The sequence below is a fragment of the Oncorhynchus clarkii genome, chromosome 6 (assembly GCF_045791955.1).
Source record: "Oncorhynchus clarkii lewisi isolate Uvic-CL-2024 chromosome 6, UVic_Ocla_1.0, whole genome shotgun sequence".
Lineage (NCBI taxonomy): Eukaryota > Metazoa > Chordata > Actinopteri > Salmoniformes > Salmonidae > Oncorhynchus > Oncorhynchus clarkii.
The window spans coordinates 29227615-29242071 of NC_092152.1; the positions used below are offsets into that span (position 1 = coordinate 29227615).

A 14457-nucleotide genomic window follows, 5' to 3' on the forward strand; every position below is an offset into this window, starting at 1 on the left:
TTTGTGTATGTCCATTACATGAAATCCAAATAAAAATGACGCCAAGGGGGATGAATACTTTCACAAGGCACTGTATGTTATCCATGTCACCGTTCAGCCACGACTTGGTGAAACGTAAGATATTACAGTTCATGTCGGATGGTAGGATAGTCGTGATCGGAGCTCATCCATTTTATTATCCAATGATTGCACGTTGGCTAATAGGACTGATGGTAGAGGGGGATTACTCAGTCGCCGTTGGATCCTTACAAGGCACCCCAACCCTACATCCCCGATATCTCAGTCTCTTCTTCATGCGAATAACGGAGATTTGGGCCTTGTCGGATGTCTGAAGTAAATCCTCCACATCCGACTCATTAAAAAAAAAAATAATCTAAGCAAGTTATCGCTGTCCTGATATCCAGAAGCGCTTTTCAGTCATAAGAGACAGTGGCAGAAACATTATGTACAAAGTAAGTTACAAATAATGCGAAACACACAATAGCACAATTGATTAGGAGCCGGTAAAACAGCAGCCATCTCTTCCGGCACAATAACTCCCATCCTCCTGATTCAAGCAAAAACTCAAACAGGTGACACGCTTAATACAGAAGTGGTTTGATGAAGCGGATGCTAAGCTACAAGACTGCTTCTCTAGCGCAGACTGGAATATGTTCCGCGATTCAGCCAATGGCATCGAGGAGTATACCACATCAGTCACTGGCTTCATTAATAAGTGCATTGACGACAACGTCTCCACAATGACGTATGTACATATTCCAACCAGAAGCCATGGATTACAGGCAACATCCGCACTGAGGTAAAAGGCTAGAGCTCCCACTTTCAAGGAGTAGGACATTAATATAGATAAGAAATTCCTCTACTCACTCTGACGAATCATCAAACAAGTAAAGTGTTAACATAAAACTTCAATAATATTCCAACCGGAGAATTCCGTGGTCTTCAGAAAAGCAAAGGAGCGCGAGCTACCTCTCATATGAAATGTGCATGACCAGCGCGCGACTGCTGGCAGACTGACTCATTCCACTCTCATTGACATCCAGTGGAGGCCTGAGGGAGTGCAACATAACCAATATCCCACTGTGTATTCAATAGGGGCTGGGTTGAAAATCAACCAACCTCAGATTTCCCACTTCCTGTTTGGATTTCTTCTCAGGTTTTTGCCTGCCATATGAGTTCTGTTATACTCGCAGACATCATTCAAACAGTTTTAGAAACGTCAGGGTGTCTTCTATCCAATACTAATAGGATGTGGGAGGGCTTGCAAACCATCACGGATTACAAAGGGAAACTTAGCTGCAAGCCTAACAGACTAGCTAAATGTCTTCTATGCTTGCTTCGAGGCAAGCAACACTGAACCATGCATGAAAGCACCAGCCGTTCCGGACGACTGTGTGATCACACTCTCCGTAGCAGATGTGAATGTTAACTCGTAAAAAAAAAAAGGTCTTACTCATGAGGCCACAGGGCCAGATTACCAGGACACGTACAGGACGCATACACAGAGCATGCGCTGACCAGCAGGCAAGTGTCTTCTCTGACATGTTCAGCCTCGCCCTGATCCAGTCTGTAATACCTACATGTTTCAAGCAGACCACCATAGTCCCTGTGCCCAAGAACGCCAAGGTAACCTGCCTAAATGACTTCCGCCCCGTAGCACTCACATTTGTAGCCATGAAATGCTTTGAAAAGCTGGGCAGGGCTCACGCCATGTCTGGGACCAAAAGGCTCCTTAACAGCTTCTACCCCCAATCCATATGACTGCTGAACAGTTCATCAAATGACTCCCTAAACTATTTGCACTGATCCCATTATTATTATTCTTATTATATATATATATATATATATATATATATATATATATATATATATATATATATATATATATACACACACACACACACACACATTTTGTTGATGCACTGACTCTTTTGCACAGGCTAAATGTACACTCACTGGACTTGAACCACACACACACACACACACACGCTGCTACTGCTCTATTTATCTATGCATAGTCACTTTATTCGCACATACAGTTGAAAACAGAAGTTTACATAAACATTGGCCAAATACAGTTAGTTTCACAATTCCTGACATTTAATCCTAGTAAACAATTCCCTGTCTTAGGTCAGTTAGGATTACCACTTTATTTTAAGAAGGTGAAATGTCAGAATAATAGTAGAGATATTGATTTATTTCAGCTTTAATTTCTTTCATCACATTCCCAGTGGGTCAAAAGTTTACATACACTCAATTAGCATTTGGTAGCATTGCCTTTAAATTGTTTAACTTGGGTCAAACGCTTCAGGTAGCCTTCCACAAGCTTCCTACAGAAGGTTGGGTGGATTTTGGCACATTCCTCCTGACAGAGCTGGTGTAACTGAGTCAGGTTTGTAAGGCCTCCTTGCTCACACACGCCTTTTCAGTTCTGCCCACATATTTTCTATTGGATTGAGGTCTGGGCTTTGTGATTGCCACTCCAATACCCTGACTTTGTTGTCCTTAAGCCATTTTGCCACAACTTTGGAAGTATCCTTGGGGTCATTGTCCATTTGGAAGACTCATTTACGACCAAGCTTTAATTTGTCACAAATCCAAGATGGCATAGCAGTCAAACGTCTTTGTCCCGTTGTGTCCCTTGTATAGATATTTTTCTTCGCATATCTTTTAAAAATATTTTCCTAAACCTCAACTTCTAAATACTCTCCTGCAACCAGCCTCACCCAATGTGGCGTGGATCTGATTTCTATTTACTTTGGATCTGGAATCCCCCAACTGAAGCTAGACAGCGAACTACCTACCAGCTATCAGTCAGCAAACCACTGCTAGCAGTCACCAGCTAACCTTTAGCTCGGAAAGCTCTCGCCAGTTCGTACAACGTAACTCAAATCAGAGCATATTGGACCTATATTTCTCTCTCCATATCCACGGATTCCTACCGCAAACTCTGAACGTTTTCATCTGGATCTTCACAACTAGCTAACCGCAATCCCGGGTAACTACTCCTGGCTAGCGTTTCCATCCCAGAGCATGCACCAATTAGCCTGAAGCTAGCCTGGCTAGGGCTCCTGGACTACCACCGAAGCCCACTAGCCCCGCTTGCCCCGGTCCGCAAACCGCTTGCCCCGGTCCGCAAACCGCTTGCCCGCTAGCCCCGGTCCGCAAACCGCTAGCCCCGGTCCGCAAACCGCTAGCCCCGGTCCGCAAACCCCTAGTCTGCTAGCCCCGGTCCGCAAACCCCTAGCACCGGTCCGCAAACCGCTTGCCCGCTAGCCCCGGTCCGCAAACCGCTTGCCCCGGTCCTCAAACCGCTAGCCCCAGTCCGCAAACCCCTAGCCCGCTAGCCCCGGTCCGCAAACCCCTAGCCCCTAGCGTCCGCAAGCCGCTTGCCCCGGTCCGCAAGCCGCTTGCCCCGGTCCGCAAACCGCTTGACCGCTAGCCCCGGTCCGCAAGCCACTTGCCCGCTTGCCCCGGTCCGCAAGCCGCTTGCCCCGGTCCGCAAGCCGCTTGCCCGCTTGCCCCGGTCCGCAAACTGCTAGCTTGCCCCGGTCCGCAAACTGCTAGCTTGCCCGCTTGCCCCGGTCCGCAAACTGCTAGCTTGCCCGCTTGCCCCGGTCCGCAAACTGCCCGCTTGCCCCGGTCCGCAAACTGCCCGCTTGCCCCGGTCCGCAAACTGCCCGCTTGCCCCGATCCGCAAACTGCCCGCTTGCCCCGATCCGCAAACTGCCCGCTTGCCCCGGTCCGCAAACTGCCCGCTTGCCCCGGTCCGCAAACTGCCCGCTTGCCCCGGTCCGCAAACTGCTAGCTTGCCCGCTTGCCCCGGTCCGCAAACTGCTAGCTTGCCCGCTTGCCCCGGTCCGCAAACTGCCCGCTTGCCCCGGTCCGCAAACTGCCCGCTTGCCCCGGTCCGCAAACTGCCAGCTTGCCCCGGTCCGCAAACTGCCAGCTTGCCCCGGTCCGCAAACTGCCAGCTTGCCCCGGTCCGCAAACTGCCAGCTTGCCCCGGTCCGCAAACTGCCCGCTTGCCCCGGTCCGCAAACTGCTAGCTTGCCCGCTTGCCCCGGTCCGCAAACTGCTAGCTTGCCCGCTTGCCCCGGTCCGCAAACTGCTAGCTTGCCCGCTTGCCCCGGTCCGCAAACTGCTAGCTTGCCCCGGTCCGCAAACTGCTAAATTGCCCGCTTGCCCCGGTCCGCAAACTGCTAGCTTGCCCGCTTGCCCCGGTCCGCAAACTGCTAGCTTGCCCGCTTGCCCCGGTCCGCAAACTGCTAGCTTGCCCGCTTGCCCCGGTCCGCAAACCGCTAGCTTGCCCGCTTGCCCCGGTCCGCAAATCGCTAGCTTGCCCGCTTGCCCCGGTCCGCAAACCGCTAGCTTGCCCGCTTGCCCCGGTCCGCAAACCGCTTGCCCCGGTCCGCAAACCGCTAGCCCCGGTCCGCAAACCGCTAGCCCCGGTCCGCAAACCGCTAGCCCCGGTCCGCAAACCGCTAGCTTGCCCGCTTGCCCCGGTCCGCAAACTGCTAGCTTGCCCGCTTGCCCCGGTCCGCAAACTGCCCGCTTGCCCGCTTGCCCCGGTCCGCAAACTGCTAGCTTGCCCGCTTGCCCCGGTCCGCAAACTGCCCGCTTGCCCCGGTCCGCAAACTGCCAGCTTGCCCCGGTCCGCAAACTGCCCGCTTGCCCCGGTCCGCAAACTGCCCGCTTGCCCCGGTCCGCAAACTGCTAGCTTGCCCGCTTGCCCCGGTCCGCAAACTGCTAGCTTGCCCGCTTGCCCCGGTCCGCAAACTGCCCGCTTGCCCCGGTCCGCAAACTGCCAGCTTGCCCCGGTCCGCAAACTGCCAGCTTGCCCCGGTCCGCAAACTGCCAGCTTGCCCCGGTCCGCAAACTGCCAGCTTGCCCCGGTCCGCAAACTGCCAGCTTGCCCCGGTCCGCAAACTGCCAGCTTGCCCCGGTCCGCAAACTGCCCGCTTGCCCCGGTCCGCAAACTGCTAGCTTGTCCGCTTGCCCCGGTCCGCAAACTGCTAGCTTGCCCGCTTGCCCCGGTCCGCAAACTGCTAGCTTGCCCCGGTCCGCAAACTGCTAGCTTGCCCGCTTGCCCCGGTCCGCAAACTGCTAGCTTGCCCGCTTGCCCCGGTCCGCAAACTGCCCGCTTGCCCCGGTCCGCAAACTGCCAGCTTGCCCCGGTCCGCAAACTGCCAGCTTGCCCCGGTCCGCAAACTGCCAGCTTGCCCCGGTCCGCAAACTGCCAGCTTGCCCCGGTCCGCAAACTGCCAGCTTGCCCCGGTCCGCAAACTGCCAGCTTGCCCCGGTCCGCAAACTGCCAGCTTGCCCCGGTCCGCAAACTGCCAGCTTGCCCCGGTCCGCAAACTGCCCGCTTGCCCCGGTCCGCAAACTGCTAGCTTGCCCGCTTGCCCCGGTCCGCAAACTGCTAGCTTGCCCGCTTGCCCCGGTCCGCAAACTGCTAGCTTGCCCCGGTCCGCAAACTGCTAGCTTGCCCCGGTCCGCAAACTGCTAGCTTGCCCCGGTCCGCAAACTGCTAGCTTGCCCCGGTCCGCAAACTGCTAGCTTGCCCCGGTCCGCAAACTGCTAGCTTGCCCCGGTCCGCAAACTGCTAGCTTGCCCCGGTCCGCAAACTGCTAGCTTGCCCCGGTCCGCAAACTGCTAGCTTGCCCCGGTCCGCAAACTGCTAGCTTGCCCCGGTCCGCAAACTGCTAGCTTGCCCGCTTGCCCCGGTCCGCAAACTGCTAGCTTGCCCGCTTGCCCCGGTCCGCAAACTGCTAGCTTGCCCGCTTGCCCCGGTCCGCAAACTGCTAGCTTGCCCGCTTGCCCCGGTCCGCAAACTGCTAGCTTGCCCGCTTGCCCCGGTCCGCAAACTGCTAGCTTGCCCGCTTGCCCCGGTCCGCAAACTGCTAGCTTGCCCGCTTGCCCCGGTCCGCAAACTGCTAGCTTGCCCGCTTGCCCCGGTCCGCAAACTGCTAGCTTGCCCGCTTGCCCCGGTCCGCAAACTGCTAGCTTGCCCGCTTGCCCCGGTCCGCAAACTGCTAGCTTGCCCGCTTGCCCCGGTCCGCAAACTGCTAGCTTGCCCGCTTGCCCCGGTCCGCAAACTGCTAGCTTGCCCGCTTGCCCCGGTCCGCAAACTGCTAGCTTGCCCGCTTGCCCCGGTCCGCAAACTGCTAGCTTGCCCGCTTGCCCCGGTCCGCAAACTGCTAGCTTGCCCGCTTGCCCCGGTCCGCAAACTGCTAGCTTGCCCGCTTGCCCCGGTCCGCAAACTGCTAGCTTGCCCGCTTGCCCCGGTCCGCAAACTGCTAGCTTGCCCGCTTGCCCCGGTCCGCAAACTGCTAGCTTGCCCGCTTGCCCCGGTCCGCAAACTGCTAGCTTGCCCGCTTGCCCCGGTCCGCAAACTGCTAGCTTGCCCGCTTGCCCCGGTCCGCAAACTGCTAGCTTGCCCGCTTGCCCCGGTCCGCAAACTGCTAGCTTGCCCGCTTGCCCCGGTCCGCAAACTGCTAGCTTGCCCGCTTGCCCCGGTCCGCAAACTGCTAGCTTGCCCGCTTGCCCCGGTCCGCAAACTGCTAGCCCGCTTGCCCGCTTGCCCCGGTCCGCAAACTGCTAGCCCGCTTGCCCCGGTCCGCAAACTGCTAGCTTGCTTGCCCCGGTCCGCAAACTGCTAGCTTGCTTGCCCCGGTCCGCAAACTGCTAGCTTGCTTGCCCCGGTCCGCAAACTGCTAGCTTGCTTGCCCCGGTCCGCAAACTGCTAGCTTGCTTGCCCCGGTCCGCAAACTGCTAGCTTGCTTGCCCCGGTCCGCAAACTGCTAGCTTGCTTGCCCCGGTCCGCAAACTGCTAGCTTGCTTGCCCCGGTCCGCAAACTGCTAGCTTGCTTGCCCCGGTCCGCAAACTGCTAGCTTGCTTGCCCCGGTCCGCAAACTGCTAGCTTGCTTGCCCCGGTCCGCAAACTGCTAGCTTGCTTGCCCCGGTCCGCAACGGTAAAAAAATAATACTTATTATTAAATCGTTTACCTTTGATGAGCTTCGGATGTTTTCGCTCACGAGACTCCCAGTTAGACAGCAAATGTTCCATAAAGATTTGTTCCATAAAGATTATTTTTATAGTCGAAATACCTCCGTTTCTTGTCCTCGTTTTGTTGAGAAATCCATCGGAAATTGCGGTCACGACAACGCCGAAAACTCCAAATTAGATCCATATCGACATAAACATGGCAAACGTTTTTTATAATCAATCCTCAATGTGTTTTTCAAATATCGGGGGCCTTATCTCAGCTCACTGATCACCATAGCAGCACCCACTCGTAGCACGCGCTCTAGCAGGTATATCTCACTGGTCACCCCCAAAGCCAATTCCTCATTTGGTCGCCTTTCCATCCAGTTCTCTGCTGCCAATGACTGGAACGAACTGCAAAAATCACTGAAGCTGGAGACTCATATCTTCCTCACTAGCATTAAGCACCAGCTGTCAGAGTAGCTCACAGATCACTGCACATAGCCCATCTGTAAACAGCCCATCTGTAAACAGCCCATCTATCTACCTCATCCCCTTACTGTATTTATTTATTTATTTATTTATTTATCTTGCTCCTTTGCACCCCAGTATCTCTACTTGCACATTCATCGTCTGCACATCTACCACTCCAGTGTTTAATTGCTATTTTGTAATTACGTCACCACCATGGCCTATTTACTGCCTCATCTCCCATATCTTACCTCATTTGCACTCACTGTATATAGACTTTTGTTTTCTACTGTATGTCTTGTTTATTCCATGTGTAACTCTGTGTTGTTGTATGTGTCGAATTGCTATGCTTTATCTTGGCCAGGTCGCAGTTGCAAATGAGAACTTGTTCTCAACTAGCCTACCTGGTTAAATAAAGGTGAAATTAAAAAATAAAAATAAAACCTGACTGATGTCTTGAGATGCTGCTTCAATATATCCACATAATTTTCTTTCCTCATGATGCCATCTATTTTGTGAAGTGCACCAGTCCCTTCTGCAGCAAAGCACCCCCACAACATGATGCTGCCACCCTGTGCTTCACGGTTGGGATGGTGTTCTTCGGCTTGCAAGCCTCCCAGAGGCCATTTCTCCAAAAAGTACAATATTTGTCCCCAGGTGCAGTTGCAAACCGTAGTCTGGCTTTTTTTAATGGTGGTTTTGGAGCAGTTTCTTCTTCCTTGCTGAGCGGCCTTTCAGGTTATGTCGATATAGGACTAGTTAATGTGAATATAGATACTTTTGTACCGGTTTCCTCCAGCATCTTCACAAGGCCCTTTGCTGTTGTTCTGGGATTGATTTTCACTTTTCTCACCAAAGTACATTCATCTCTAGGAGACAGAACGAGTCTCCTTCCTGAGTGGTATGACGGCTGCATGGTCCCATAGTGTTTATACTTGCATACTATTGTTTGTACAGATGAATGTGGTACGTTCAGGTGTTTGGAAATTGCTCCCAAGGATGAACCAGACTTGGGGAGGTCAGCAATTTTTTTAATGAAGTCTTGGCTGATTTCTTTTGATTTTCCCATGATGTCAAGCAAAGAGGCACTGAGTTTGAAGGTAGGCCTTGATATACATCCACAGATACACCTCCAATTCACTCAAATGATGTCAATCAGAAGCTTCTAAAGCCATGACATTTTCTGGAATTTTCCAAGCCGTTTAAAGGCACAGTCAACTTAGTGTATGTAAAATTCTGACCCACTGGAATTGTGATACAGTGAATTTATACGTGAAATAATCTGTCTGTAAGCAATTGTTGGAAAAAGGACTTGTGTCATGCACAAAGTAGATGTCCTAACCGACTTCCAAAAACGATAGTTTGTTCACAAGAAATTTGTAGAGTGGTTGAAAAACGAGTTTTAATGACTCCAACCTAAGTGTATGTAAACTTCCGACTTACAGCTGTACATATTACCTCAACTAACCCATTCCCCTGCACATTGACTCGGTACCAACTTTATATAGCTTTGTTATTGTTTTAATATTTAATACTTTATTTAGCACATTTTTAAAACTCTGCATTGTTGGTTAAGGACTCGTAAGTAAGATCTACATCGGTTGTATTCGGTGCATGTGACAAATCAAATTTGATTAAAAAAAAAATACAAGCAAAGAGAGGTCTGAATAGTAGGCTAATTCCATAGAAGGATTAGTATGACAGAATGCTAAATAATAACAGTGAACGTACTCACCTCCTCCACTGTACAGGGTAAGACCACACGGCTGAGAGAGAGAGAGAGACAGAGAGAGAGAGAGAGAGATGGTTTAATGACTGACACTGGCCATCAATCACATCAGGCCCAACAAACAGAATAGTTCCAACGGGTTTACAAGGCACATGTGTTCTCTAGCCTAGTGGAATTCAGAATTGTTTGCCGATCTGAGAAACAGATTTGACTAGAGGCATCCTTTTCCCCCCCTTCACATGGCAGAGACGTGTTACCCTTGCTTTCCAGACTAAATCAATTTGTTCACAGCCGCTATAATCATTCTCACTTTATGCAAGGCCATTGCCTCATGACTTCCTGACTGCAGAAGCCCCCGTCAGCCTGTTTGATGGTGGCAGCAGGGGGCTCAGCTTCATGATGAGATTCTCATAGGGCACATGAGCAGTTTCCTCAGTGCACAGGAACAGAAAATGAGTCCAGGTCACACGTGGAGTCACATTATGGAAGAGGTCAGAGAGTGAGAAAGGCTGGGGGATAAGACAATGAATGAGAGCCAAAAGAGAAGAGGCCAAATAGTGACAGCCTGAGGATAGAAAAAGCCTGAACAGTGAAGGAGAGACCAGTGGGGACAGACCAGTGTCACTAAAATGAACAATGTAGGGTCCAACAATAGGAACCAGAGAGACTGCCCAACAACTAGTGGAGCCACTGAGGATGTAGTGTGCTCACACAAAGATGACACCATAGCAGCGGTGCGCCAGCCAATGACCACTAATTCTGTGGGAAACACTTAAGTTACTTGTAAACTGGGAGCATCAAGCTGTGTGCGATCAAGTGCTTTGAAATCATTGAGAACCCTGATAGGCTAATGGCAAGCAAAGCAGTGTCAACCATAAACTAAAAGTATAGTCATCTTGCTCGCAAACAAAGTGTTAAAAAAGCATTATAGATTGTTTTTATAATTAATGTTTTGTTGTTGCATTCAACTGCAGAAAATGCTGTTTGAGGCAATTTCCTTAGTATGTGACATCAGAGTGCAGCATATGGGAGAAATCAAAGCTCAGCGATGATAAACGAGTTTCCCCACTTACAAGTTGGAGGGGCGTTAAAGTACATTTTTCCCAGTCGTATGCTGGTATTTACACATTTACAAGATGTTATGAACGCAGCATAAAACCACATAGGGGAATAGCATATTGGGAAGGGAATGCAGAAACAGTTCTGTAGGCAACTAACTTATTTCCTCCTCTCTTTTCCACCCACTATAAATAAGTCCCACCCACTTTAAGGGGATGGGTGGTGCATAAATTGGGGAAGTAAGTATATTCCATCCACATGTAGGCCTACTGTAATCAGGAAGCCCTTTCTGTTGATCCATGGTTAATCTTCAACATAAAACCACCAAAGAGTTATGATCATTTACCAAATAGGGCTGTGTTACACACTGTATAATAATACAATTGACTGTAGCCTTGAACGCAGTACGCTAACAATTAAAGCATAGCATAAGAACCAGTGGCCCCATTACAACAGAGACCGTTTAACCATAGACCCAGGCAAGGATGCTTTTCAGTAAGGAAAGAGGACTGCTGTAAGTGCCATAATGTCACATCCTTAAACCTGGTAAGCTGACAGATCTTACAAGTTGTGTGTGAGGCTGAGCAACAGGCTAGCCTGAGACTTCCAGCCCCGTGTCACACACTAAGTCATGTTGGGAATGTATTTGGTCTTTGTGTTTCTAACTTTCTCACTCATTATTCACAATTTATTCAAGACTATCTGTAATCATGGTGTATCCAAATTAAATGTAGTGTTTAGAAACATTCCATTTCCTTTACAATCAAAGTGACACAATACATCATTTACCATTCATTTATATCTAAACACAACCAAAACAAACCTGATGTAATCATTGCGTGCTAGGAATCTGGGATAAAATACTACACTTTTGAATACTTTAATACACATACACTGCTCTTTCCATATCATAGACTGACCAGGTGAAAGCTATTATCCCTTATTGATGTCACTTGTTAAATGCATTTCCAATGAGTGTAGACAAAGGGGAGGATAAAGGTTAAAGAAGAATTTTAAGCCTTGAGACATGGATTGTGTATGTGCCATTCAGAGGATTAATAGGAAAGACTAAATATTCAAGTGCCGTTGAATGGGGTATGGTAGTAGGTACCAGGCACACCAGTTGTGTCAAGAACTGCAACGCTGCTGAGTTTCACACGCAGCAGTTTCCTGTGTGTATAAAGAATGGTCCACCACCCAAAGGACATCCAGTCAACTTGACAACTGTGGGAAGCATTTGGAGTCAACATTGGCCAGGATCCCTGTGGAATACTTTTGACACCTTGTAGAGTCCATGCCATGACAATTGAGGCTGTTCTGAGGGCAACTCAATATTACAGGCAACTCTCGGGTCGACCAAGATGTTGTTTTTTTAAGTCGGGGACATTCCTAAACCATTGATTACAAAAAAGCCTAGATATAAGCCTAGTTTTTATGTTCAAGTCATAGTGATAGCCTAAGCAGCCTAGTACTAGTTTATTAGGCCTCCATAAGAGGCAGGGCATAGCTGCAATGGATCCCTTTAAGTTAAATAATCATCTTGCTGAATCAGACTGGGTTAGACCTACTGATTGTTGAGACTGGGAACCATCAACACCCTACTTGACAGTGCAGAGTGTCTGATGCACTCGTCATTTCTCTGACATGCAGATTCTTCCTTGGTCAGCAGTATGGTCAAAGTTCATGAATCACCAGCCTGCCAGGAAGACTTCATCAGGTGTCATCTCAAAGTTTACAAAGTTGGCCAGCCTGTCTAAACACAAACACCTGGGAATTAGTGTTTAACAAGATAGTAGAGTTTTACAGAGAGTGGAGTGGACGTTATGTACTGCCTAGAAAGGGTGCCTCGTCTATGCGGGACACATTTAATGTGGCTACCATCCACTTGCACTGCAGGAAGGAGAGGACCATCCTAATTAAAAAGTTTAATTATTTTTAAGTTAGCCTTTTTAGATAAAACTAAATATATTCACAGGTCACCAAATACCTGATTAAAACAGACTGTTTTCCAATGAAGGTCTACAGTAGCCTCAACAGCACCCTCTGGGGTAGCACCATGGCGTAGCCGGAGGACTGCTACTTTCCATCCTCCTCTGGATACATCGACTTCAATACAAAACCTAGGAGGTTCAGGGTTCTCACCCTCTTTCATACTTAAACAGTAATTTTGACCACGTCTTCCAACCCAGAGCTCCTGCAGCATGAACTGACATGTTGTCCACCCAAAGGAGAGAATGAATCTAGTACTGCAAGCATAAGCTACAGCTAGATAGCACTGCATAAAATGTGGTGAATAGTTGACTCAAAAGAGAAAGACAATAGTTGAACAGTTTTGAACAAATTAATTTCTTAAGCAGCAGAGAGCTATATTATAGATGTTTTTTGTTTTTACTTTCACTTAGCTAACTAATGCAGCTAGCTAATTTAACCCACTCAAACACCCAGCTCAAACAGAGGAATGCTATTTATGTTCGCTAGCTGGCTAAGGCTATGCAACACTGGAATTCTTCCAAGTCAAGGTAAGCTTTTGGTTTCATTAATTTATTGCCACTGGGACCCGTCAGCATAACTACTAAACTTCTTGTTGTACACCACGAGTCAAACTCGTTGCACGGAGGGCTGAGTGTCTGCAGGTTTCCGTCCCTCCACTGTACTCGATTGATAAAATAAGGTCACTAATTAGTAAGGAACTCCCCTCACCTGGTTGTCCAGGTCTTAATTGAAAGGAAAAATCCAAAACACTAGGCCCTCCATAGAATGAGTTTAACACTCCCTGCTGTACAGCGTGATAGTAACAGGTTTACTAACGCGTTAGTTCTAGTAGCTATGTCGTTAGCTAATATGGTGACAACGATGTAGGCTGTGTGTAGCGGTTATAGTATAAAGGTTTGGCTTTGAATGTTTTTTTTCACCTGCTCACAGACAGCTGTTGTGTTGTGCACTGAAGTCCACAATCGAGGGGAAAAATTGAGAGCGCATAGATACGAGAAGGAATTTATACAATGAGCAAAGGGATGAAGCGGTTTGTATGTGGCCACTATGAAAGTGAACTCTGTGTGCGTAGGTGATCAGAGATGTGTTCATTCCAATGATTTTGTTAACTTCTTAAACTGAAGCAAACAGAACAGTGATAAACTTACCTGAATTTGTCCAATAGAAACTATTTGTAACTGTTTGGACTAATGATTACACCCTAGATCAACTAGATGCAGGTAAGTGTGTAGGGCAGTATTGAATGTGTTACTGTGGTTCCCCTTGATTACTCCAACTTGCCTCTCGACCTGTGCAACTACGTTATACAATTTCCTTCGTAGGTTAAGTTGTAACAACCTCATGTGATGGATATAGGGAAAATTTGAGTATCGTGTAGTAGGTTAAATCTGTCGAAGGTTACATTGAGCTGGGTAAATGGAATATGATTGACAGTTATCCATTATGCTGCAATAGAAATAAGGCCATACTCCCTAATCTTAAACAGCACCGACAGTCACTGGTGCACTGCCTCTTGGGTAGGCAGTAGCCCTCCCTTCCGCTAACTAACGTTAGCTAGCTAGCTACCTACCTACCTACCAAGTTATCGACAGCAAGTTACAAAAACCGTTCAAACTACATATCTTACATTGTTCGCCAAAAAGTTTACCCTCTCGATACTACATAATGGATATCTATGTTCCATATTGTGGTAGTTTGCTCTCCAGATACGTCGGCTAGCATCTGCTGACTCGCTGTCATCCCACTCACCGGTAGGCCAAACCTGAAACAAGTCGGAACAATTCCCACCTAACAAACACATGCGTTCTGAAACATATCTGCAAAGTTTTAATTTGGCTAAAAAAGCAACTGAAAAATCGCAGTACTCGAAAATATGGTATATTATCGCACACATTAAAGTAATATCAATAAAATATGGAAAGATATGACTTACTATTCCTTGATGAGAACCATCGTAGTTTTTTAGCTGTGGCTACGTATTACCGCTGATGTCATGTGCCTTTATGAACAACTCTCTTATTCCGCCCCTTACCGTCTGTGATTGGTGAGTGGCGATGTTTCTTTAAGTGGGTCTCACAGGGGGGTGAACTTCTGTCATTACAAAAATGTAGGTCAATATTTACTAGTGAAAAGTATCTTTCATATGTGCAGGATTTTTGCAAGATTCCCCCTGTCTGTTTTTCATTGATAACACGAACTATTCAACCACACCCATAA

General features: G+C 48.6%; 1 protein-coding gene across 1 annotated transcript in view; it reads right to left on the bottom strand.

Moving 5' to 3' along the window:
• The window catches only part of LOC139410926 (phosphatidylinositol transfer protein beta isoform), a 40093-nt gene extending 30075 nt beyond the window's left edge, over positions 1-10018 (bottom strand). The window contains exons 1-2 of the mRNA XM_071156593.1: positions 9500-10018; positions 9196-9226 (exon numbers count right to left, since the gene is read on the bottom strand). Of these exons, the coding sequence (XP_071012694.1) occupies positions 9196-9226; positions 9500-9522 (54 nt within the window). The 5' untranslated portion in view covers positions 9523-10018. The remainder of the gene's footprint in view (positions 1-9195; positions 9227-9499) is intronic.
• Between the last annotated feature and the right edge of the window lie 4439 nt (positions 10019-14457).